The sequence below is a fragment of the Anoplopoma fimbria genome, chromosome 7 (assembly GCF_027596085.1).
Source record: "Anoplopoma fimbria isolate UVic2021 breed Golden Eagle Sablefish chromosome 7, Afim_UVic_2022, whole genome shotgun sequence".
Taxonomy (NCBI): domain Eukaryota; kingdom Metazoa; phylum Chordata; class Actinopteri; order Perciformes; family Anoplopomatidae; genus Anoplopoma; species Anoplopoma fimbria.
In genome coordinates, this window is record NC_072455.1 from 18742972 (window position 1) to 18770029 (window position 27058).

The 27058-nt window shown below is 40.7% G+C and overlaps 1 protein-coding gene across 2 annotated transcripts in view; it reads right to left on the minus strand.

The window, feature by feature from the left end:
- Positions 1-1467: 1467 nt before the first annotated feature.
- Positions 1468-27058, minus strand: part of LOC129093419 (RNA-binding protein with multiple splicing-like) — a 33829-nt gene continuing 8238 nt past the window's right edge. The window contains exons 2-9 of one of the 2 annotated variants that reach the window (XM_054601433.1): positions 22326-22403; positions 21608-21646; positions 19289-19351; positions 16456-16606; positions 14199-14326; positions 11859-11922; positions 4373-4493; positions 1468-3793 (exon numbers count right to left, since the gene is read on the minus strand). In XM_054601433.1, the coding sequence (XP_054457408.1) occupies positions 11860-11922; positions 14199-14326; positions 16456-16606; positions 19289-19351; positions 21608-21646; positions 22326-22403 (522 nt within the window). In that variant the 3' untranslated portion in view covers positions 1468-3793; positions 4373-4493; position 11859. Of the gene's footprint in view, positions 3794-4372; positions 4494-11852; positions 11923-14198; positions 14327-16455; positions 16607-19288; positions 19352-21607; positions 21647-22325; positions 22404-27058 lie in introns of both variants that reach the window. The other variant, XM_054601432.1, reaches the window with a different exon arrangement.

The following is a 27058-nucleotide window of genomic DNA, read 5'->3' on the forward strand; positions in this document are numbered from 1 at the left end:
CCTCCAAGACAGCCCTGTCAGGTTAAAGAGCTGGTCATGTGATGTCATGTTTTCAGGCATGCTAGTATGGACGGAAATTATTCCGAAAACAAAGCCAAAACGCTCATGTGGATGGAAATCGTTTTCGGGAAAACGGATTAGTGTGGATGTAGCCTCAGTCAGAGCCTCCTTTCTAACATATTACAATAAACTGCCTCAGGGAGGCTGAGCAGTGTGATTTTGAAAAACAATTTGAAAAGGGTAAATCGCTCATTGGTTGAACTTCTTACTTCATAAACTTGCGACAAAATATCACAAGTAGATATTGCTTCAAAAAGTTTTGGATCTACAGAGTACAATGAATCATAGACTCACTGCAAATCTGCAGACTCTTCAGGCACTGCGTGTAACAGCAACGTATGATAGCACACCGTGTGCCTATTACAGGAAGCAGTGGTCAATGTTTCAACGCAGTGAGCAAAGCGACACAGTGGATACGGAAATTAATACAAAATACAGGCCTTGATCGTTCAGTGCCAAGTAAAAACGGACACATTTCAGCAAGGACATTTGTCTGGCACGCTGCAACTAGAAGAGGATGGGTGAAATGGGACAGAAACACCTCTTTAATGGACTTGTCAAAGGGAGTAACACCATTACAAAGTGTTGCCAGTTAGGCGTTTGCATGCATGCACCCAGATGAGTATGTCCCCTTTGTCCCCACGCATGCTCACACGAGCCCTTTTATCCCCCACTTTAGTCCACTCTTGACACCCTGTGTGAAACCCCTCCCGGCATGGACCAAAGTGTGTGTTTCATGTGAGAAGCTGCTGCATGCCACCTGGTGTGACTGAGTAGACGAAGGAGAGTGGAGACAGCAAAGGGGAGAAACTAAATTGGCTGTGGCCTCTGTCTCAGGAGTAGCCAGCCCCTGGGTTAGGTGGGCTATTCTTATAGAGGGCAGTGAGAGGGCTCCAGCTCCCCTGGTACACAAACCACTTTATAGGATCCCACATCATGTTTTGATGTGGGGGAGGTGTTATCCAATGACAAGTGTGAGAGAAAGGAAAAGGAGCCTTACATAGGTGAATTTTTCTTTATGGGTAAAAAAGGCAGCTTCTAAGTGCAATAAAAATGTGAAAAAAATCTACAAATGTAATTAGAATATGGGGAGACAAAGGGAATCGATCAGTTGATAGAAAAAAAAGTTTCCCCTTTAATAAGTTGATTACATAAATAGAATCTTTAAACCAAAACCTCTATTTAGCTCACACTCTTTTTAAGTGGTCCACTGATGTCACACGCATGCATGCACACACACACACACACACACACACACACACACACACACACACACACACACTCACTCACACACACACACACACACACACAACCACACACACCCAAAAAGTAAACTTTAAGCAAGCCTCACGAGGCACTATCATAATCACATTGATAAAGATGAAATAATGTAATCAAGACTGCAGGGATGACGTCAATCTTTAATGGTGGACGGCCTGAAATGTCTTCATTTAACATTTTCATAAAAACTAATTTTGATCACCTTTTCTTCTTTTTTTTTGGTTTCAAACAAACAAACCTCTGCAATTCACTGAAATACAGTTTCTCCTTACAGCGGCTAAAGTACATAAATATCAACAGTACTGTATGCATTAAGAAAAAGAAAAAGAAGAACACACACATGCTGTGAACATGCACAGAACACACAGGTACATGGTATACTGAAACCATTGACAAAAGGGGGGGATCATCATATTCATTTCCAGGAACTTCTGTACCGTACTGCTGGCGAAACACAAAAAGATCCATTCGTTCAAAGTTTTCCTCTGGATTTCACAGTGAATTATGTAGGTAAAACAGTATTCATATATCAGATACAAACACAAAAAGAAAGCTCTAGAAAATTACCAAATGAATATACAATTAAACTTACAATAATACTTACAATGAATTATATGATGGGCATCTTCTAACCTTAAAAACATAATACCCATTAAAAACACACACACACACGCGCACACACATCTTATAAATACTTGTTCTAATAAATTTGGTGCCACACTTGGCTTAAAAAATGTCTGCAAAAGCAAAAACCGCTCCATAAAATCAGTTGACATGATGTGCATATTATTATTATTATTATTATTCATTACAAACACTGACTATATGATTCAACCACTCCAATATGATTGTACACACCCGGGCTAAACATTACAGGGAAGGGTTGTTTTTCTTGCAGTTTTTCAGCTTTTGATTGTCACATCACTGAAATGTGACTTGGCCTTATCAGAAAAGTACAAGAATCACTGTTTGTTTTTGGAGGAATGCGACATGAATGAGGATTTTGGCGTCAAAATGTCACAGGAATATGATCACTCGATGATATGTCAAACAGCGACGGCGTTATTGCAGGCCCAGAATACACAAGATTACAAAAGATTTTTTTTGTTTTTTCTCACACTCCAATCACTATGTAAATTTACAAAAGCAAGTTGAATCACGTTGGCTCCCTAAAAATAGACAAAAGAGACAAATTGCTTAAAGTGAATATCCTTTCAGATGCAGAGTGGCTCTTTGGAGTGACACCAAAAGAGACATGCAGCAAAAATAAAGTCATACTTCATAAGAAATCAGACTGAGGACTACAAAGCAGTCAAAAATGGAATAATTCCACTAGCCTAGATAGCTCTCCAGTGTAAAAAGAAAAAATGCCTTTGGTCTTTTGTTTCTCGATACTGTGCTGCTGTCCTCTTGCTACACAATAAAGGAGCAAATTCCTTATTATAGCAGGGCTCAGATTGCCATGTCTTGCATTCTCTGGGGTTACTCTACCTTCACCAGTGATGGCTTATTCCTGTCAATGCCTCTTTAAACACATCTGATTACCCTCTAACTGCAAAATGACGAGCGGGATTAGGTGTGTTTTTCTCACTCAGAGTTCACATCGACTGCTTAGTTGAACCAAAGCACATCAGACAAAGAACTTATATGTTTGCTTCATCAGGTAAAGACACCACACAAAGACACACATGAGCAACCCGAAATCCACACAGTATGTAGAAAAGACAAGAGCAAACCCACAGGACTGCTTTGGTATAGCAGGGCGACTAACCATTTTTTACAATGGCACAAAACAGAAAGGGCGAAAAACAAACAAAAGAAAAAAAAAACAGGTGTGAAAGTTCATCACACACTTTATCACATCATGAACCAATCAAACAGAACCATTTCAAAACAGTCTTGATTACAAAAATACTTTTTTGTATTTCTTTAAAATATCTAGAAATGTACAGCATTGTTTTTGTCACTTTTTTTTTGCAAAGTCATGCTTCAACATGTATTTAATAATCATAATAACATTAATATGAATGATATACAGAATAGTAATAATTATAGTCGTATAATAAACATTACCCGGCAGCGCTTTGGACACGCTTCTTAACGTCTGGCCTTGCGAAGTGGCTGCATAAAAATGTGTTTTGCACTCCTTTTGGTGGGCTGTCTTTGCACTTGCATATAGAGAATGCACAGCAAGAGACCTGCTAACGTTAGACAGGCGATGCAGTCAACTGGTTAACAAAGGGTGTGTGTGTGTGTGCGCCTTTGTTATGCACGCCCGGTACCTTTCATGGAGGTGTCAGAGGAGGTGTAGCCAAAGCACTGCCGGTAAATCTAGAGTATGTAACAGTATAAAAAAAGAGTTGGAAGGACTTAGAGGGATGGGGGGGGGAGTCTCGATGTGTGATGGAGGCTGGGGTCTAGAATGTCCTGAGGCCCATGAGGCTGCTGCTGCCTATGAGAGAGAGACAGAGAGAGACAAGGAACGGGGTGAGGTTGCCATGGTCACAGCACACGAACCTGGTACACTAATGAAAACACAGGGGATCGTGTGGAACTGTCGCCTGACACAAACACATTCACACACCCATAAAATCACGCACACCACAGGTAGACACTCACGCACACACAATACACGATTCTTGTTTTCTCCTCAATTTCTCGCGGTTGCCTCCCCAAAGCCGAGACCACACACACTTTTTATCCCACAAATTTATAATTTGTCATTCGAGGTTTGTTTTCAAAACATTTTTCTGTTGAGCAAAACCTGAAACATACACAGATGGAAGTTGACACGCTGTCAATATGGCTTGTTGCGGCTGTGTTTTCCAGCAGATGTCTTTGGCAGTGCAATATAACCACCCCCAAACAAAAAAAGAATAATAATAAACCTTGGCTGTCGCAGCCTCTTCTACAAATCTACAATTTCATATCAGGCACTGTGCCAGGAGTGAGAGAGGCGAGGTGAGATTTACACCTTTTTTTCCCGAGCCTGTTGGGATCAATGTTCATGAAGTCCAATAAATAAACTCACCGACGGTACGCTGCTCCGTGAGCTGGAGTCAGGTCGGTCCTCCTGCTTTCTAATTGGATACGAGAGGCAATCAGCAAACGCCCGTCACAGCCGCCCACGGCCACCATCACACATCAGGAACCTGAGGACACAAAAGAAGAGCGGAGTTTTACTGAAGTGAACAAGCTGCAACAGCATCCTGACTGCTAGCGGAGTGTTCTTGTTGTGGTGGTCTAGGTGATGATTGAACATGGATTTGTTATAATTGCATTTGACCACATTTTATTCATGATTTTAAAGGGGTAAATACTTTAAAAAAAGACAGGGAAATACACAGCAGCTTTTGCCAGCTTTTGCCAAATCCTCAAAAGACTCATAAAAGCTGCACTAAAAACAAGCCGCAAAAAATAATGGCCACAATTAAAGAAGAACCAATACCATGATATTTAGTCCCTAACATGAACTCCAAAAACACTGGATGCTACACTTCCCACAATGCAACTTGAGCTTTCATTAGATGCTCTCTGTCTGGATAACAGCCACACCCTTTAAAGTTCACACCGCCAGTTTTGCAATACAGACTTTGTTTAAAAGGTGTAGTCTTTATTCCCACGCCAAGATTACTCAAGTGATGTCGCCAAAGTAATTTTATCAGACTGAAAAAATCTCTTCCGCAGCCACAGAAGACACTATAAAACCCTTTTCTCAGGATTTGTAGCACTCACTCTAACCATGTGACTACCCTTTTAAAAGACTGTTTTGCGAAATCTTTCAAGCTCAAAGTCCAACTGTGACAAACAGGATGTTAGCTGACAATAGTCTTAAATACTTATGTTGAACTCCTGTCTAACAACCCTATCTCCCATGATCCTTTTCAAACCACAACTCTACTATATGCAACACCAGCAGACCGCAGAGAAAGGTCAATCCTCCGACCCACGCACCCACCCCCAGATGTATCGCCAAAAATAGACATGTCTTGGAGACCGTGGTAACTTGGGTTCGGGGAAAGGGGGGACTCTTTGGAACAATAAACAATTAGTAAACCAAACATGACCTTAAGAGAAGGAAACAGACTGTTGCAGGCAAAAGAAGGGAGACGGGTTGGGAACTGTACCCCGATCAGAGAGAACAGAGCGTTTTGGAAAGCGGGCACGGCTGGCCTAGCTAATGCCCTGTTGCGCGTTCAATCAAGGGTGAGGGAATCGATGCGTTATACAGCCGCTTGGCTAAACTGATGCGACGCATACTTCCAGACCACCCTATTTGTTCTGGCTGAGACACCAAGGTTAAAGATTTGGTTGATCATTGAACATGTCTGTGCGGATTAGAGAGCGGTTTAGTGATTCGCGAGCTTAATGTGTTACATCCAATAACTCGGGCCGGGCGCATAATGTGAGATAGGTAAACAAGTAGTGTTTGAGAATGTGGGAGGTGACTCGGTTTCTCATGAATGTGTGCACTGTTTTCCTTCATGTAGCAAATGTTCCTGTGTGTGTTATCAGTGATCATTGATCTCATGCTGCAAATGAAGAGAGGACTTGTTCAAAATGTCATTTTCCAGAGTGCTTTGCTCTACATCTCCACTGTCTGTAGTCCATGTTAAAGGACCCAAAACTAGTTCAACCCATTGACTTCAAATCGCTTATAGCACACTAAACCATTCTGACAACAACACTGCTTTGTTTTAGAAAGCTGAATCTACTTTTGCTCCCATTCTGGCATCACTTGTTCAGTTCTTTATGATATGAGAACCCATTCTTACACTCCTAAATTGTGTAATCCACCACAGTACACATAAAGTCTGAATTATTTCTTATAAAATATGATATTGTCAGTCGTTTTTATATTTGATCAGTGTATATATTGACTGATTAGTAATAAAAAGTACTACAAAAAACACCAAACATGTATTTTAGGTCAATAACAAGATGTCTCCATAAAAGAGTTTGTCAATCAGAGAGCACTGTGTTTTGAAATTTTATACTCATATTGTTGTCACTATTCTTTAAAAAATAATTTACCTTTTTTGGTATTTATCTTCTCTATTTGGAAATAATACAAATTTACATTACTAATGCAAGGTAATTAAGTGAAGGTAGCTTCCGAAATCAAACACGGAATGACAATAGAGTCTTATCCCCAATTTTCATATCATGAGGAAAAGAAGTTAAACCAACTTAAGTGTCTTAAGAGTGGAGGATGAATGCGGCTGTGGCGTAGTGGAGAGCAAGGTAGTTCTCCAATCAGAGGGTCGGTGGTTCGATACCCGGCTTCGGCAGTCGATGTGTCCTTGGGCAAGACACTTAACCCCAAGTTGCTCCTGAAGGCTTGCCATCGGTGTGGACTGGATGTTGTATGAATGTTAGTTAGAGTCTGATGGTGGCACCTTGCATGGTAGCCTGTCATCAGTGTGTGAATGGGTGAATGATATGTAATATACTACTGATTGTAAGTCGCTTTGGATAAAAGCGTCTGCTAAATGACTGTAATGTAATGTAATGTAATAAAAAAAATGTAAAACTGAAGAGCCCATTTTCAAGAAATTAGTTCACTGAATTTGTAATTCATTAGCTAAAACTTCGTACCAACACTAGTATGGCCCTTTAAGATTTCTACCTGTGCAGCATGGCCATGAAAAAGAGCCACATCTGAAGCTCCTTTAATCCGGAGAAAAGCCTTTAGGCCCTGGCTGTGTTTCTCACATACCAGCAATATCTGCTGGAGCTGGGTGGTGATGAATGCAGCTGCTGACATGTATCTAGCTCCTGAGACCCAGAAAGAACAGGGACAAGGCCACAGTGTTGCTATACTGCATGTATGTGTGTGTGTGTGTGTGTGTGTGTGTGTGTGTGTGTGTGTGTGTGTGTGTGTGTGTGTGTTATGTGTCAGTAGGGGGTGAAGGAATAAAGTCCCACTTCCTTATTAGAAGGGGCCCCAGCTGGCCCTCAACTCTCCAGTGGGAGTTAGTCCAACTTTGTACAGGAACCATTGGTTTTGTCGGGCTATTGGCCAAAAAAAGCTCCTCAGGGCAGGCAGCCAGACTACACACACACACACACACACACACACACACACACACACACACACACACACACACACACACACACACACACACACACACACACACACACACACACACACACACACAAACACACACACACACTCACACACGTCTCTGTCAGGCTTACACACAAGCACGCATGATACACATACACACTACACTCCCCCACCATGTCTTGTCAGATGGAAAATCCGGATTACCTTTGCCTGCAGTTCACTAGGCATTAATGTCCACTATTAGGTTGTCTTTGAATCTAGCTCTGTGCCGGAGCATGAATGTCAAATATAATTCTGCTTCGCAAACATTCAGATGAACGACCAGCCTAAGCCGCCTGGGGTATTAACAATAACACAAACTTAGATTGTAATGTATTTTTAAAGAGTCAACAGTGTGTAGCTACCAGCTCCGAATTGCATGAAGTGGAACTGCTGTAAATAAACTTTTAAAAATGTCATATCCTTTGACAGTCAGGATGCCAGGTGATTAGGACAACTCATTACCAGTGATGACTACAAGACCCCTGAACACTTCCTCAATTTCAAACACACACACACACACACACACATGCATGTCTCCCACAGTTAGACTTCCTGAGGCGAGCCACATACCACATACTTTGACCGTGAGCGGTCCCCGTCCTTCAGATGCCGAGGCAACCACTGAGCGACCACAAGCCTCTCAGGACTGCGGAGCTGTAAGCGTCTTTGATTTCCCATTGTGAAGGTTTACTGTCAACCCAACGCCTTTCAGCATGAGTAACAATTCACAAGCGCTGCCTATTTTTCAATGCACATGACCCAGTCATGGCGGACAGATTGTACAATAGCGGAACAACACAGACAGCTTTGCTCTGTAACCTCAGTTCAAGTTTATTCTTGTTATCTTGCAGCTAAAATTGTTTCAAAAGGGTTTCACAAGCGCTGTGCTTAGCGGATTGTGTTGCACAAATAAGTAACACCCTTGTCACATGACTATAGCCATTGAGCAGAAAAGAAGGGACAAAAAGACCACAAGCTGTTTGTTTACAAAGCTGCAAAATGTCAGGGACAAACGGAGCAGCAAGGCTAACCCAACACTAACAGTTGACTGGAGGAAATGACCAGCATTTTCTCTTTAATTATGATTACCATATATATATATATATATACACAGTGAATCCTGAGTACCATTAGATTTTACTATATAAATATATTGACCTAGGAGATATAATTCCACAGTGTGATCCCCCATTATATCAGACGTATAAGTCATGCTCTGATGCAAAGTAATTAACATAAAATGGCAAGCAAGGTGCCACCTGCAAGTGCAAGTAACTAATCATCAGGACGTAGCAATTTGGGGTTAAGTGTTCTTGCCCAGGGAAACATCCACATGGACTAGCAGAGCTGGGGATCGAACCGCGGCTTCTCTGAATGAAGGACAACCCTGCTCTACCACTGAGCCCCCCCTAAAAAATCAAGAAGAATGCCAAGAAGTCTTTGTTTTAAAAATGATATCTAAATGTACTCACTGACCTATAGTGATATCTAGTCATTTAGGTGTTGCTGTGTAGTTTTGGATGAACTTGTTCAGGTTTTGAGACATCTCTCTATCAGATTTCTGAGATTCCAACACCACAATACAATAGAAATGAATGGAATTCTTACTGGAAAAAGTAGTTCCAAATAAAACGGTTCACGGTGAGGTCTGTGGTTTTTATGGAGTAAAACAAAGCTGCTGACATATCGATGTGTAATTTTTTTATTCCATGACTTCTACCAACAAAATCTCTCTCACCTTGATGTTACTGGGAAGGCAGCAGAGATTTCAATGACAGATATATCAAAACCTCGACAACTAAAATAAACACTATATTATTATGTTGGTTTTTTTTACAGCTCGATGACCTGAACCTTTTTGATCTTGTGCGTGTTGTTTTTGTGTTTGCCTGGGCATGTACGCTGCACACTACATAATTTGTGTGCTGCTTACTGTATGTGTATACCTGCTGCAGTGGCCTGTAATTATCACCATATTCTGTCTGGATGTCTCAGCTTCACTTCACCCTCCACTGAGAGCCGGATGTGGGGATGTTGTTGTTTCATTGAGGGGCTAATATCCACTGGGGCAGCCCGACCGGCCAAATGACTTCCTCCTGGTTTGATAGAGGAGTAATTATTTCCTCAAAGCCCCTCCCTCCTCCACTCCCTTCCTCCTTTACCCCCCTGACAGAGAAGAAATCCCCCAAAACATCAAATTACTTAAACAGCTTTTTTTCCTAATATAGTTTGTTTAGTGTTTGGAGATAGATAAGTCAGCAAAGATTCAGGGTTACGAGGGGGGACTACAGGACTAGCACCAATCAACAGCTTGATTTTGTGAGCCTCCACGCCAGCCACCCACTCCCCACTCACTCCCTTAGGGGTCGGGAGAACATGTTTCTTCCTGTCCCGAGAGTTGGAGGGAGGTTACTGGTGACAGTGTGACTGGCGCCGAGTGCACACACACACACACACACACACACACACACACACACACACACACACACGTACACACAACCAGACACAGTCAGTCAACAGAGATACACAGACTAGCAGGGGATTTGTTGTGCTTTGTGGTTTTGTTTTTCTACAAGCACGACAGCGTTCAGTTTGTCTGAGGCAGCGAGCGAGCCACATGTGCTGAGTGGCTCATGCATGGTTACAGTTATCTAAGCACTTATTAGAATCCAACTGCTCCATTTCCTGTCTGCAGCTCCACTAAAGTGAATTCATCTGCAATTTATTTTAAATACAGCCCCATGGTAATCATTTTTTAATAAAGATTCATAAGAATGGCCCTTCCGGCAATACCCAGGTACCTCAGCAGTTCATGGTGCATGTTCGACGTTTACGACCTCTTGGAGCATCATATCCTCAGTCTCTTTCTGTCTTTATAATTCTCCACTGTGCACTTTGTCATAATGGGAAAATGGACAGAAACGGTCCATAAATGAAAAAATGTATTTCATCCTGACAGGGTTTGACAAAATGACAAACATTCCCTAATATCTGCTGCACAGTGCCAACAATATTATAGGACAATATTCAGTGTTCTTTTTTTTTTTTTTTTACTTGTGAACTACTCAGCATTAATGACTAACCAATCCAGTGTAAAAAGGTGATTTTGCTCTGAAATCATAAAGAATTATAATCAGTTTATTATAAGTGGTGGAAGAAATATTCTGATCCTCTATTGTAAGCTGCACTAATCAATATTTTTACATTAATGATAGATGAAATGACATATAATGTGAAAGGACTCACTAGTGATGAACCCAGATAATCATCCCCTTAAGCTTTGCAGAGCTTTTTATCATCTTCCAGCTCATCGTTCTAGTTAGCTTAGCATAAAGACCCAACTGCAAATTTGCTACTTTAAAAAAACGTTCTGATAAAGCCACCATCAAATGGTAGATAGAATTAGCAACTAGCTCATTATTATTAGCGGCATAACATAAACATACTCAACTATAATAATCAATCCTTTATTAGTCCCACAATGGGGAAATTATTTCTCTGCATTTAACCCATCCCGGAGGAGCAGTGGGCTGCAATGAAGCGCCCGGGGAGCAACTTGGGGTTAGGTGTCTTGCTCAAGGACACCTCGGCATGTTGCCGGTAGAGGGGTTTGAACCAACAACCTTGTGGTTACGGGACAAGCGCTCTACCTAATGTGCCACAGCCGCCCTAAAGTACAAGTACTTCAAAACTGCACTCATTGCCTAGTGATTTAGTAAATGCACTGAGTGACTTTGACCCCTGGTTATAACATTACCTATCAAAGCAGCTGATATTAGCATTTTAGTCATATTTGCTGAGCTCTTCCCTGTCTGTTTTATTAAAACGTTGGCATAGGAGCTCGTTGCATATTCTGTTTGACTCGCTCTCTTTGATGCCTGAGATCAAGCATCACATCAATGGGAGACGTCGAACCTCTGTACCCTGTGACCTGAGTGGGGAAAATAATGCAGTTCCCCTTTAAATCTTTTATGTCTTATGATGATGTGCAAGGACTGGCTGTGCTTTTCATTGGTCCACTGGGCCTTAAACGCCCACATTTACTTCTTAAAGGCTAATTTGTTTTGTGTCTGTATTTGAAATCAACTAGCAGAAAAGTGACTAACTACTTGGTTAGTTTGTCATTAAGCTGGTTATTGACGCACATGCCTCGTGCATGGAATAACACCATGTGATATTCCCCGTCATATGTTTAGGAATACCTCTGTGCCTGTTTAAACAAAGTGTCATAACATTTACTAAATGTTTTTCACATCATGGGGCAATGCGCACTTGTTGGTCATTGTAGGACTGTGTGTGTGTGTGTGTGTGTGTGTGTGTGTGTGTGTGTGTGTGTGTGTGTGTGTGTGTGTGTGTGTGTGTGTGTGTGTGTGTGTGTGTGTGTGTGCATCTTACTCACACATACTTCAGCAGAACTGCCTGGACTTCCATCCCTGAGGAGTTCCATCTGCAGGTGGGAGCCAGCGAATCTAAACACACATTAACACACACGCACACATACATACAAATATATGAGTATGTACAATTAATACTTATACAAACTTTAATGTAATATTTAATTAAAATCAGAGTACTTTGCTGTAGTAAAAGTTATTTTTTTATTCCTTCAACCTCAAGAAATGAAAAAATGTAAAGGAATAATTTCACAATTTGCGTCATACGCATATTTGCAGAGAGTTAGAAGAATTTTGATGCCATGCGCCCTCATATCTGCATGGTCAATATAAGGCAAGCAGCTGGTTAGCTTAGCTTAGCATAAAGACTGGAAAGAAAGGTTAACAGCTCAGTCCAAAGCTAACAGAATCCAGCTACAAGCATCTTTTAAGATCATTAATTAACACATTGTATTTAATATGTTAAATCCAAAGTATAAAAACAATAGCGATTTTACAGGCTGGTTATGTGGCGGACAATTTCAATTAAATTTAAATTTCTACCAGTTTCCACCAGTTTCCAGTCTTTATGCTAAGCTAGGCGAACGGCTGGCTGTATCTGCATATTTACTATACAGACATTAGAGTGGTATGAATGTAACAAGAAGGCGAATAAGCGTAATTACCTCCCCAGAAAATAATTAAACTGATGAAGCTTTTCAGTTATTCATTAGCATATTTTATGTGTTACAGAACAACAGTTACAACAGAAATACTGATTGTTTTCCTGAGATCTATTGCCTTGCTAACATTTATGAGCAATCCAATAGCATTACTGTACTCTTGCTACAATAGATGACAGCTTTTGATTAACCAGGGAGCTAGAAAGCTGAGCCTGTTAACACAAATTAGATTTGATCATTTCGTCTTGTGTGTGTGTTTGTGTGTGCCGTAAGACCTGTTAATATAAATATTTTTATGTCTCACATCTGCACCTCCTCAAGGTCAAAACTGGTTATGAGATGCAAACATCAGTCACGACCCCCTCTTGAAATCACTAAGCCAGGTTCTCTTTGTGTGTGCCAGTGTGTGCTCACATATCCAACACATATAGAAAAGTGCCAGCTAGGCAGATTCATCTCGCACTCATTTTAAATTCTGATATCATCTCAGCTTCACTGTCTTTGCTAGGGGCCTTTATACTTAAATAACCTTAGTATCTGCATTATTTATGAACATCTATAGACCCTCTAGCAGAGATTAAAGATGTTAATAACCCTGATACTGTAACAAGTAAGTACTGAGAAATCATTGCAGGCTTCAAAAACCAATCAACAAACAAGAATTCAGAAACAGTACGTCTAATGCTGAGATCTAATCAGGGTCGGCCAGCACCAAACACGCTCCATGAGAGGAATTTCAAGAGATCAATAAGGAACTCTTATGTGAACTCACAGTGGAGCAGTGCAGATTAGAAGGCCTCTATAAACTGGATCACGGTTGGTTGAAAAAGGGGGATTAGATTAATGAAGTAGGTGATGGTCAAATGATGACGCAAACCCTTCAAACCACTGAAGCTTTTAGTTGACCAGATAGTGCCAGTAATTGGGATTAATAAAGTGACATGGTATGAGTGAGAGTCAGAAAGCTAGTGACTGTTGCAATCAGCATTGATTCAACTTCCACTGTATAATAATGTGCCATTCTGAACTATAGAGATAGCTATTTTCTCAGGGAACATTTATATTTGTCCTGCTTAGAGCACTTAAAAGTCAGTCAAACCCACGGATGCCTGTCTTGGTGAAGAATGAGATGGTACAGTTTAGTTTCGATTCCTGGAAGTTAATGGGATCAGATAGCAGTTTATCTCCAGAGAAGGGTAAAACAGCATTACATGTCTGCAAAAATGGACTACACCCTGTAAATCAAATATTTATGAAGTCAATTATTTCACTGTCAATAAACAAATTCGATAAAGCAAATTCCTGCTCCACTTCCTGCTTTTATGGAGCCTGTTCACAGCAGATGAACTCGAGTATTAGTATTCCAGAAGCGGCAGTATTTATGATATAATGTGTTTGTTGTATTATATTAGAAAAATGGGAAAATCCTCCCAAATCCAAATTTGATTTCAAAACAATACATGTTCAACCAGTAGAAGTAGAGCCAGAGAACGAATCAGTAGATCAGTAAATCTGCAGAATACAGAGATTGGGTAATCACATCTGTGGGATGGAGAACAGAGTGATTTAAAGGGCTGACGGGAGCGGCTGTTTGTGCAGTGGGCTCAGGAAGAGGTGAAGGGCGGTGGTCGAGGCGGTGGAGGTAATGGTGGTAATGGTGGAGGAACAGGGGACGGGTTTGCAGGTTACCTGAGCGTGGAGAGAGGAGGGGTAGGTGAAAGCGGGTGGGAGGGCCGGCGACAGCTCCGCCGGGTACAGCGGGTATGACGCCCACACGTCTGGGCTGCTGGGATAGAGAGCAGGCACTGTGAGCTCATCTGTGGAAAGAAGAAGAGGAGGAGTGGAGTGAGGAAGAGTGGCCAGTGGATGGGTGTGTGGCTGGAGAGACAGGGTGGAGGCGGCGGCGGTGTACGTGGTGGTGGTGGAGGTGGACTACGGGTGAGTATGAGCTATCTGAAGTAGCTTCCTCTCGTTTTATTTTCTTAAACCAACTGACCGTTTGCTAAACCCTCAAACAGCGATGTCCAATCACTGCTTAGCAACGGTAACTAGGCATGGCAGACCTGTCAAGCCTGGGGTTTCTCAACATGCCAAAGCGGTGTGCATTGGGCTATGGTGAGAGCGACAATACTTGGCAGATTTTTTGGAGGATGGTGTGTTTTTTTCCAGAAAAAACAAAAAAGCTTAAGTGTATGTAATGGCTTAAAATATGTGTTTATCTGCTCAAGCCTAAACTACAATTGATAGCATGTTCATCCATCAGCTCACGACCTACAGCAGCAACCATGCTATTAGATTACACTCCAGCAACCCGAGCCAACAATACCCAAGACAACCCTACGTTTGCCTTTTCTCTTATAAATGTAAGTGAAAACACACAGTTTATAACAGCCTGTTCTTACATTGTTTTCTCATCATACTAAAAAATACTAGGATTATCTAGGTCTATACAAGAACAACACCTTTCATCAATTTAGCTTTAAATTAAATGTCTTCTAAGGGTGCATGAACTGATGATCATTGGGCCTAGTTAGCACAATATCTTGCCTAAAGCTAGTTTGAGCATCAAATGCATATCTAAGACCCTTTTTACCCCAATTCTTGTTTTAAAATAAATCATCTGGAAACATTACTTAATCAGCCAGACATGATGTGTTCAACCCACTCATGAAACTAATATTGGCTTGATAATCCTTTTTAGCTACAGCTCTGACATTTTTTGTATTTCTGCTTGATATCACAGGCACGTTATTTCCAAAATGTTTCGAGGGGTAAATCTTTCTCTATTATTATTCTAAATCCACATATGTCCTGTGTGAGAAAAGAAAGCTTAACAGGCTAGCAACAATCATTTAAAGGGCAGGGATTACCAAACAGTCAATTACACTAAAACTGACTTAATTCGGGATAAAATGAGAGGCAACCATCCCAGATATGATGATTTACTCACTGAGTCAAGTGTAAAGTGGTTGGGGGAAAAAAGAGCTTTGTGAATGAGTGAAGAGATAGGTGACAGAGTGCAGAGTGGTACAGACTAAGTGTACATTTAAAATGCAGAATCAGAAGAAACAGCAGCTCATTGGAGAACCATCAGATAGCCTTACAATCTTAAGGAGCATTTTTCCCTGTGCTCTCTGTGTCTCCTGCTAAGTTTTAATCACAGCATGATCAGAAAACTGTCTGATTTAAACGTCTCTTATCAGGAAATGACAGCAATTTCTCTCCTGGTGATTACGTCATGGTTTCATTAATCGTTTCCTTCCATTTTCCACTGAGGCCCAGAGTACACGCCCTTTCTCTGGCGAAAAAAAAAGATCCAAGATAAGAGCGGTTTGGTCATTTAGGAGGAATGTACAACCACAGCTGGCCTATGTTCAACTATCAATGGCTGATTCTTGCAGAATCCCTAACCCCTTAGACAAATATTTAACTTAATGGAGAATTTAAAAAAAGAGTACAGAGCTGCATTAGCAAAATCAATACATGCCTGTTACTAAAAGGCTTTGATTCCGGATAATAATAGCAATGGCTAATAGTGAACATTAACTGTTTAGGAGTCATTAATCTAGTAGGAGGGAAAGTGTTGTTTAGGGGGTAGAATGCCAATTAAGTTAAACCAATAATGGCACAGAATCTGATCATCAGGAGTTGGGGATAATCCTATTTTGGTTACAGGTAACTATGAGAAATGCTATTAACCTGTTTCCACATGCTGACAATGTTTCAATGAGGAATAAAACACTACACCAGTAAAATAAAAATCTGCTTTTCACTGTTAAGCAGCCGGGTCAATCTTCATGTTTCATGTCTAGTCACAGCTGAAGCAAAACTTCTCTAATGACAAATAATGGGTAACAGCTGTCCAGTCGTCTCGAACTATAGCAACTAATGGCCAAAGGAAGCAGCAACACAGAGCAAAAAGACGACAAATGTTCGGAGTACTCACATGGGTCTCTGCTAATGAACTGTGGCCCGGGGCTCTGCTGGGAGGGGAGGGGGTTGGGGGTGCCAACCAGCTTGTTCTTGGCCATCTTGGTGTTGGCCTTGGCGAACTCCAGCCGAAGGGTCTGGGGGATCTCTGGATCAAACCGGACTCCCTGAGATCAAAACGGAAAGATTAGTTAACAAAAATATTGTCTCTTAGCAAGCTTTTATCAATGCTCTTGTGATAGAAAAGATGGACTAGTTGATCAAAAAGTGCAGATATCATGGGAATTCACTCAGCATTGGATTGTTTTTTTACATATTCAGTTTTTTAATATATAACTTATGTTGTTGATTATCATTCCTATTCACACAAAGGTTTAAAAGGTGAATAGCAGAAAAAAAGTTTGTGAGATGGAATCAAACTCTTGGCATTTAAGTAATGCGTCATCGTTCAACATGTATAATCATTGTATAATTGCGATTTGTTGATTGCAAATATCCATACTTTTAATGTATATTTTAACACTGGGTATTCCAATTGATATATTTGTCGATTTTCAATTGAATTATATGCTGATAAAATTTATCAACTAATTTCCTGCAAGAAGTAACAACATATTTATCAAGTTGTTCTAAGATATCCCTTGTTGTCAACACATTTCAACACATAATGACGCTTAATGAGAAATGAGAAACACTGTACCTTAAACAAACTGTACCTTAAGCAACAAGATTAATTATTTTGTTCACTACTGAATTGGCGATGTTATAATATGAGAGAGAGAGCAACTTCTAGACCTGATGGTTTTGTGCCTTAGAGTAGTGATGAAGCAGACTAATTTAGACCACGGAGGAGATAATGTCTTCCACTTCATTCTCAGTCTTGTTATGTGTTGTTTAAATGCCCATTGGGACCGAAACATTGCTTCTTTTTATCTTTCAGCATTTTATTACAGAATTACATGCCAAAATCTCAGTGGCAAGGAGATATTTTGAATTGCTTAGACTATGAAGCCTGCTGTTGTGAAAGGCTCACTGTGAATTATAGTGTTATCCTGGTTGGACGCACGTGATGACGGGTAGCACCCACAATTGAAAATCAGAACCTGATGACACAAAGCTGGCTAGTGTAGGACGTCATTTAAACCACTGTCAGACAAGCCATGAGGCTGTCGTTTTCTGTCCCTACTGAACTCTGTACCTGTAACTTAATATCGTAACATCAAATCCGCCATTCGTCATGACATAGTACAAGCATCACCGCTCAAAGCGAGCCAAAAAATCCTGTCAAATTCTTGGGATACCATTGTTTAAGGCCTTTAGATATACCAGTGCTCATGACAAGCCAAGTAAAGGTTGCTTTCTCTCTTACAGCTTGATACGCACATGTGCTGGAGTCCAAATCATTTTTTAAGATGGGAAAATAAGAAAAGTGACGTAAACCAAGGTCTTCTTCATCCAAAACAAAGCAGCTATTTGTTTGCCTGCCGTGGAAGCAAGACGGCTCGGAAGAATTTCCCCTGCAACGATAAGCACCCTCTAATTAACCTTGTTTGATTGTCTGTAAAAGACGCATAGGAAACACGGTCCGATCAATGGAGGGGAAAAAGCAGTAAAGACTAAAGTTCTATGCAGCAAAAGAGCGAGAGGGATGGTTTTCTCTGCCCGTCCCTGCAGGCTCGGGCAACGCTGAGCCGAAACAAGCGAGGGATGACTCTTCTCATGAAGGGGAGGGAATTAACTAGGATTGCCTTGGCTCAGTGCGCTCGCAGCTTCTGCCAGTCGAGGCTACAGAGGTATAATAAGGTACATGGATATAATGAGGCCTGAGCACATCTCCAATCTTTACTTTCAAATGTGTTTTATGGCTTCTTAGCTCTTCTGCATGCTTTGTTTCTGTGGTGATTGTAATTGCCGCAATGGTTTTGTTGCGAGAATCAAGTGTTTTTAAAAAGATATCTGCTCTGCTTTGACGGGAAACAAATCCCCTTCCTTCCCTCTGTCTTTCCCATATTTCAATATGCAGATAGATGTTTGCAAAAATCTGGCTTATCTCCATATGACCCCCGGGACGCAGCTTTCCCCCGAAAAACAAGAGCACTGTTCAATTCTCAGCCCCACTGAGTGATTCTATGGAAACAGTCTTACTATTGTTGGCTCATAATAAGATGATAATTTTTCAACTTGCTTCAACTCTCTGCTCTGCCTTTGATGCGCACCAAAAACTCTCAATGTCTGAAAGTTGACGCGTACTCACAGTCCCACTTTAGGAGGATGATAGAACTGATCTTTTTCTGTGACAAAGGGATCAACTAAAACTTGAGAAGCGTTAAAGTAAAAGATGTGGTCTATATCTAGACGCCTTTAAAAAAAACAAGGAGGAAAATAAAGCAGGGTGAGAGCTGATGTTCATTACTGTCTATCTGTGCTTTGTTTCAAGAGAGCTGAATAAAACCCTGTGAGGATGGGCTCTCTTTCATATTCTGCCTCATCAAGGCTCTCTACTGAGCCACATTCTGATATAAGTGAGATTAAAATTAAACCCTAGATCAATATCTGCTATTTATATGTAGAAGAAGAGCTAATGGTCCTCCTGACCTTGCAAAATCCATGGCAAAGCCTTAAGAAAAAAGGCTTTATTTACTCAACCAGAAACACTCAGACAAACCTGTTAAGAAGAGCCATGATATGTTTGTCTTCGCTGACTTTTTCTGTCTTTTTGAATGTCTGGATTTCCCTGATATGAAATGCATTTGCACAGGAGGCAGAGAGATACATTTTTCAAGTCATCACAAGATATGCTAGCACGGAGCTGGTGCTTGAGAGGAGCACGAGGAGGGCATGACACTTACGTTCAAGGCATTCTTAGCAGCCTCCGCCTCTGATCGACTGTCAAAGCTGACAAACCCCACCGGCTGGGGAGACAAGGAGACAGAACAAAAGAAAGAAACATGGTTTAAGGCAGGAAAACTGAGTCGGCATTTCTGTCTGAGTGACATAGACATGTTTTTATTTTATTTATTATTATTTCATTTTTATATCATACCCAACCCCCCTCTTTCTCTGTCTCTCCCTCTCTCTCTTGCCCTGTTTATAAAACCGTACTGACAGAGAGAGAGAGAGAGAGAGAGAGAGAGAGAGAGAGAGAGAGAGGGGGGGGGGGGGGGGGGAGAAATGGAGGCTGGGCGCTAACATTGTACAAGGAGAGTTCATCATTCAGCTCCCTTATGCCCAAATACGGCAATGTGAGAGAGAGAAAGTGCGAGAGTGAGTGTGAGAGAGGTAGAGAGGGGGTGAAAGCTGAAAAAGGAGAAGAGATAGAAAATAAGATGAACTGGAGGGGGGGGGGGGATTTAGAGGTCGAAGGTGAGAATAAAAACGAAAGAAGCAAGAGGTAGAAAGAGTTTTTAAGACCCTCCTGGAAAAGTCCTGCCAGTTTAAAAACATGCGATACATCTATTTCACCGGTGCTTGTTTTGTATTCCGAATGACATCACTCTAGAGCCTGTGTCTGCAACAGTAAAGGTGAGTGAGCACACAAATAAAATAATACACAGTGATGCAGGTTTGGGTTTCAGATTTCAAACCGCTGTTGTGGATCTGAACAAAGAATGCACTTTTTTTTGTGCTGTATTCCTGTGTGGATGGGGATGCTGAGAGGAGGTGGGGGTGAGGAGAAAATAAAAATCTCTAAACATGTTGCTCCCGTGGGGTTGCACTGCTGTGTGTGATCTGGAAAAGCAGTCTTGGGTTGTGGGAATTTTGAAAAAAGTAGAGAAAGAGGAGGAGGAAGAAAAAGAAAAGAAGAAAGAGGAAAAAAAGAAAAGACGGACTAAGTGAAGACGTCAGGAGGAGGAAGCGTAACAGGAATATAAATAGAAAGGGTCTGAGATCTGGCTCTTGCTATATATGGAGATGGCTGTGTGTTTCTTGGACTGGAAGGGAGAGGGAGATCGATTGATTTATGCCGCCGTTGTCATTGCCATTAGTCGGGAGGAGAGTCACTCTTAACAAAGACGAGCCTGAGGAATGTTGCACCCCGCTCTGCGATACCTGAACTTAAGCAAGTTGACATCTAACATGGGTAAGATGGCCATTATGAAAGTATGAGGCGAGGTGGGGAGGTGCAAAAGGGTGGCCAAAGTTCACAAATAACATCTCACTTACATAACACTCACATTTATTACATTGTGAAAATTTAAAAAGCAGTATTTTACCGCCCTCTCTGAAAGAAACTTTCAAACCCATCCATCACACTGATGCACAGTTTACCCTGTTCCACCTGTAGCAAGGTGAACATTTTAAACCAATAGAGGTCAGCAAAAGCAAGATTTAAGGGAGTGTTCGGTTACTTTTTACGTGTTTTTTAAACAAAAATATCTGTTAAAATAAACACAAAACAAAAATAGTAATAGTAGACCCAAATGTATTTAAACATAATACATTTGAATAGTTGGTTATTGCCTTTTGAAAGAAACAAAAAAAGAGAAAATCCCAAACCATGCAATGTGATTTTACTTATTCTGAAGAAATTTCACTACCGGGAAAGAAATATCTTTCCTTTGTTCTTAGTTAAGCGGTATTATAGTCAGCACATTCGATCAATATCGCCCTAAACCCCTCCTAATGAGCATGTCATGTCTTTATGGGAAAAGTGTGTAATGTGTTAATAAGTACACTGACATGAAGCTAAATTGCTTAACTCTTGATGTGGACACCTGTCAGCAGAGCTCATTTTCAGTCCCGCGGCCCTGGAGGCAAAACTCAACCGTCAGTACTGCTCTTGTCAAAACACTCGCTTTGACACCTCAAAATTCTTTTCCCGTCTCCCTTCCCATCCCCGCACATCCCACCGGAGTTGACTGTCTGTAACTACAAGCATACTATCCGACTGCCAAAGGCAAGTTGGTGCAACACTTTTTCCCTTCCCTCCCCCCAATATACTTTTTTCCCCCCAATTCCAGGTACCACCTGACAAAGGGTGCTAATCTGTCAAAACACAGAGAAGAAAAAAAACTCAGGATAAAGGAAAGACCAAAAGAATCGAAGGTGTTGATGAGCAAGAAATTTAGTATGCAAACGTGAACAGCAGGACGAGAGACTGGCGTATTTTTTTATTCATTATGTTCTTTGTCTGGAAACAAAGGCCCTCAATGAATCTTGTAGCATACCTGTTTAGAAGTGAGTTTTATCAAGGATCCTTCATAGCCCTGAAACAAACAAAGAAATTGTCAAAAAGGTGAACAAAGACAACAGCTATATGATTTAAATACATATTCTATTTGTGCCAACTTAAAGCATAACGACACATGCATTAAGTGAAAAGTTCTGAATGTTTTGCACTGCAGTCACCACTGTCTAGCTACTGTTTTACGATTCAAAGGGCCCTTATGAAGACCATATGGACCAAATGACGCGTCTTACCAGATAAATCAAGATTGACTTATCCCGATATAAACCACAGAGTACATACCATGAGCATTATCTACTAGAGATTAGATGCATAGCGATTGTGCCATTATTCACTTTAATGGCATCATGTCGACGGTACAAAAAGCTTGCAACATCTACATGCAGTCACTAGAACTTAACTCGAGGACTCTTTGTGCGTCTCACAAGTTTCTGAGGTGCAGCAAATAGCTTTGTTTTTGTATATCGCAGGCAGCGAGCCATTTTTCCATGAGACACACACACACACACGTAAGCTTCCCGTGGATCAAGATGTGATTGAACCTCAGCTTTAAGAACACAGACACTTGAACCTCGCGGGAAAGTTTTCCATTGCCGTTTATTTCATCACCATTAATGGAGGTCCCATTGACTGCTGAACAAAAAAATAAAGCTGCTAAGAATAGCCGCAGCCCATCCATTTAAAACATACAAACATACCTTAAATGGTCTGAACAGGAGATAGAGCTCCCGCGGCTTAATATCCAATGGTAGCCCACTGACAAATAGCGTTCGGACCTGAGGAAGACAAGAAAGAGATCATGTATTTTTCATTAACCTCCACTAGTTATAAATAGCTACCTGGAATACAGCACCTGACAGTAACAGATGAGATAATGAGGACAAGGAAACTGAACACGAGTTCTCACTATAAGATAGACTTTTCAAATACTGATAGGGATGTCTTTTCAGCTCGGCAAACACACTCACACACCCAATCGCACACACACCTTTTCTACAGTAAGTGTATTGTATTCTCCTGTGTAATCTACGGCCTGCTGCGTTTTATGGCAATCCTCCCTCGCAGTGCTAGCCTCTGTTTTACATCTGAACTTTTCAACTTGCAACTTGAGCTGGCATTGCTGGGGAATTACAATGTATATGCTCGCTAAGAGAGATCAAAATGATAATTTAATTGTTGCCTACTGAGTCAGAGACGGTGGGAAACATGATAGTGACTAAATGGGTTTTCAGGCAAAATACATTGTTATAATAATTACGTCTGTTATCAGAGATGGAAATGAATGCACTGTGATGCTCTGGCAGTTTTTGTTTGTCAAAAGCAGCAATTGTAAATGGTAACACTTATATCTTCAGTGAGGAAATATTACTGCTATTATTAGTCCTTTTTTTAAAACAGCTACCTAAAACCAACATTTTTAAACTGCATGTGGTGCTGACAACCTCAAAGTCAACCCTGAGAGATGAAAAAAGGTGGAGATGAAAAATAGGTAGACTCTGAGTAACAAATCATGACAGCCGATAGCGGGTGGGTGGGGGTGAACTCATCTGTCGTACTTCATGTGCTAAGAAAAGGGATCAACTAGAAATATTGCCTTGGAAAGTATGGGGAGAATGTACAGGAAAACAAAAGTTACTGTGCACTACATTGTAAAGATTGAAGTTGAGCAACATATATCTGAAGGGCCTGCCACTCAAATGTCAAACAGAACTGTCCAATTAGAATCGCAGAGGTGTTGATGGGGAATCTTTTTTTTGTTAAGAGCTAGATTATTAACAGTTAAGGTAAAATAAAGACTCTGCCGAGCCAAAAAAGGGTCTTAATATTGAAAGGAATAAACAGTAACAATAAATGTCCATTTGATACAGAAGTGTAACAACTATATGTTAAATAACACTATCAAGCTGCCTGTCTAGAAAGGCTTGTGTGAATAGCAGTAGTTCTTTCAACATATATGCAGACACATAGCACCAATGGCAACATTTAGTAATCATAGACATAGCAGCACGACAAGACACCACTGTTGAGAGGTCCAGTCACGGCTCACAAATTACATTTTGGTTACATTTTGGAGGCAAATAAACAGGACAATTCTACTTGTTACATGTACTTGTAGATGTGTCTGTCCTTGATAATGGGTCTGTATGGTAAAGAGTTCTTAATGCAGGTATTTCTAACAATAATGTGTCTTCTATTAACACAAAGCCTTTGCATGTAACCTCTCTTAAGCTTTACAAAACAATGAAAATAATTTAAAATCCAACATTTTTCCAATTAACCGGTATTATGATATCTAAGGTAGACATTACATCATTTTAGTTCATTTTATTAAATAAACAGGCACTAATCAGACATCATACCTGGAATTATCACCGAATTGAAGTTGGCTTGGTACAAGAAAATAATTGCTTTAGGGCACATGAGACATCAAAATGAAACAATAGACTGTGAGCATCAAACAGACTTCCAACAGCTCCACCCTAAACACACCCACATCAATAATGTGATAGTGGATTTGGACGTGTAATTTCATTATTTATTCAATATTCAGATTCTATTTACAGCTGAATTTACAATAAACCCGTAGGTATGCAATTACACGGAGTAGATCCAAAGCTCCCACATTCATTAGATAGTAGATTCACAACTCGGGGGACAAAGGAACTGCTGAACTAACACTACACCTCATTCCCTCATGTAACCTGATACGCACTACTGATGCCAAAGGCAGAGCAACACACAAACAAAGGAGCTTAGCAACTGGGGGGGGAGCGATAACTGGCGAGTGCCAAACTGGCCATCCTGCCAAAATATCTCACCTCGGCGACTTTCTCACCTTCGCTCTAATCTTATCTTATCTGAGTCAAGCTGAACTCTGCAGGCCTGTCACTGGGCTCTGTCTCTGGCAGCTATGTTTAAGTAAACTCCTTCAGAGGGTCTCCTTATATGGAGCTGCATGGGAACAAAGAGTCAGAACAGGATGGTATCAATCAGACACGAGCAAGGGCAGTTGCTGACAGCAGTTAAGGCTGATAAATCTAAGAACGTGGCAGTAAAAAGGGCAGTAGAAACAGAAGACGTGATGAAACTAAAATTCCAAAGTTATTTTGCGGCGCAGACAACCAACTCACACATAATGGCATCAAAACTGTGGGTTTGAAATGTCTAATAAGGACTTGAGGCTGCACATGACCACAAAATGTACCTTAAAATGATGCATAAGTGAAAAGTTAGGGGGCCAATACATTTACTTTTAGGTAAATATATTGGCCCTGACTTTTCAAATAAGATTACAGTAATAAAATGGTGTATTTTGACAAGATAATCATGCAGACTGCAGCATTTCCTCAAATTGTACCTTAAGCAGAAGGTTGGCTCGCAGCTTAAGAAAATCTCGTCATCTAACTCTCATTCACCAAGTTATCTGAGATCCCATCTTTGATTTTAACTCGTATCTTCGGTCATGAGGCCAATGGAAACTTGAGAGCTGGATATGCTGCATGAATCCAGCGAGTCCTCTACACGCACAGAACAATGGGACATTCTTGGATGCGCCGAACCTCATTCCGAGACTTCCTGACGTCAGCTGTTGTGATATATGATCGGTTCGGCGTGCACACATCTGCTGCTGATCACGGTATCTGTCTTTATTTAGGTTGCTTTCAAAACTAGCATGAAAACCACCAGGTAAAGTGAAACATCAAAGTTTCATGATGTAGTAAACTGAAGGTCAAGCCAGGGGATGAGCAGATTCTGCAGATTCGTAAAAAGCAAAGATACTACCTCTGCCGCTGTTTTATTGGGCTTTAGAAACATTGTTTTATTGGTTCCTCGTGAGTAACAAACCTACATTTCCATAGTGCTGAGTGGCCTGGTATGGGCCTTTGAATCATTGACCATTTATGGCGTGCTCACACACCAACACTGAGGCAGGCTTCGATCAAAAAACAGCAGCCCCTACCTACCACAAGCCAGCTGAGTACTTCACAGCCGGCGTACCAACGCAGTTCCCTGGCAACGCCACAGCAGAGTACAGCAGAGTTTGGAGCCCCAGGCCAGAAACATCACATCCTATTAAGGCCACTTCTGCAGTAAGTCCCATGGGATCAATGCACCTCTAATCAGAGATCCTTGCCTCAACAAGCCCCGGATGAGGTCATCACCTTATTGATACTCTATCATCGCACCTTGAAGGTTTGCTGGTGCCACCCTAAGGCTGGGGGAGGAGGGGTGAGGGCTCTGTGAGACATTATCTTAAAGGATAACACTGGTTCATCAAAACTATTTGAGGATTGCTTTTTGTTGTTGTTGTTTCTGCATGTTGCAATAACATTATACTCAGGAAAGTAATTTCTGAGATCTGGGAAGTGTTAAAGATTATTTTTATCATCAAATTGTCATCTTAATTATTTTCTCAATTAATCCTTTTGCCAATAAAATGTCAGAAAATTATGAAAATGCAATCTTTTTTTTTTTTTACCAGAGCCCAATATGATGTTATCAAAGTCCTGGTTTTATTCATTCAAGAGTCCAAAACTCTGAAATATTTAGTATACCACAATATATGACTGGAAAAAGCCACAAATATTCACATTGGAGAAACTGGAACCAGAGAACGGTTTGTGTTATTACTGTCAAATATTCTCTGTTAATCAATTAATCAAATAATCACCCAATCAATTCTGCCCTACTGGGGACACAATGACATTACTAGTCCACCTTGGCAAGAAGCCCAATCATTCTGACTATCATAAAGGGTCTTAAAAAAAACAATGGTGGAGCCACGTTTTCCCAACCACTTAATTTGGAAGTCAAACAAAAGTGCAATAATCCCTCAACGAAAAGTACAGTAGGTCAAATTTGTATCAGGAAGTCGGTCTGGATAGTAACGACGAACAATTTGCATAATCATTTTACAGTTCCCCTTTGTATTCCTCTCCAAATACATCTGGCTAACCTGGAAAGTTTTTTCTAGATGAAACTGTCTAATCTTCTTACTGGTTGTGTTTGAAATCTTAGGAATTTATTTAGTGAGTTTACTACTACCACCAATAGAAACAGTGGCTATACCTAGAAAAATAAGATCTAAATTGTTATAAACCCAAATGATCCTTTAAATAAGACAGACTAAGTAAAAGAATTACAAAGGAGGATAAATTTAGCTCAATTATGGGGTTTTTCTGGCTCAACTAATAAAATTGCAAAGCCTACTTAGGCCCGGACCTTCCACCAAACCGCCTTCCCACTATTAAACGTCATGAAGCTTTAATTAACAAAGCCAAAATTGACCTAATAACTGACTGGAACACCATTCAAAACTTCCATTAAAGTATCTCAAATTTTCTTCCTCCAATTTGTCAGTCATTAAAAAAAGCCGCTTGATTTGTCTAATTAAATGGCCTCGCAACTTATTAATGTGTAATTTCCATTC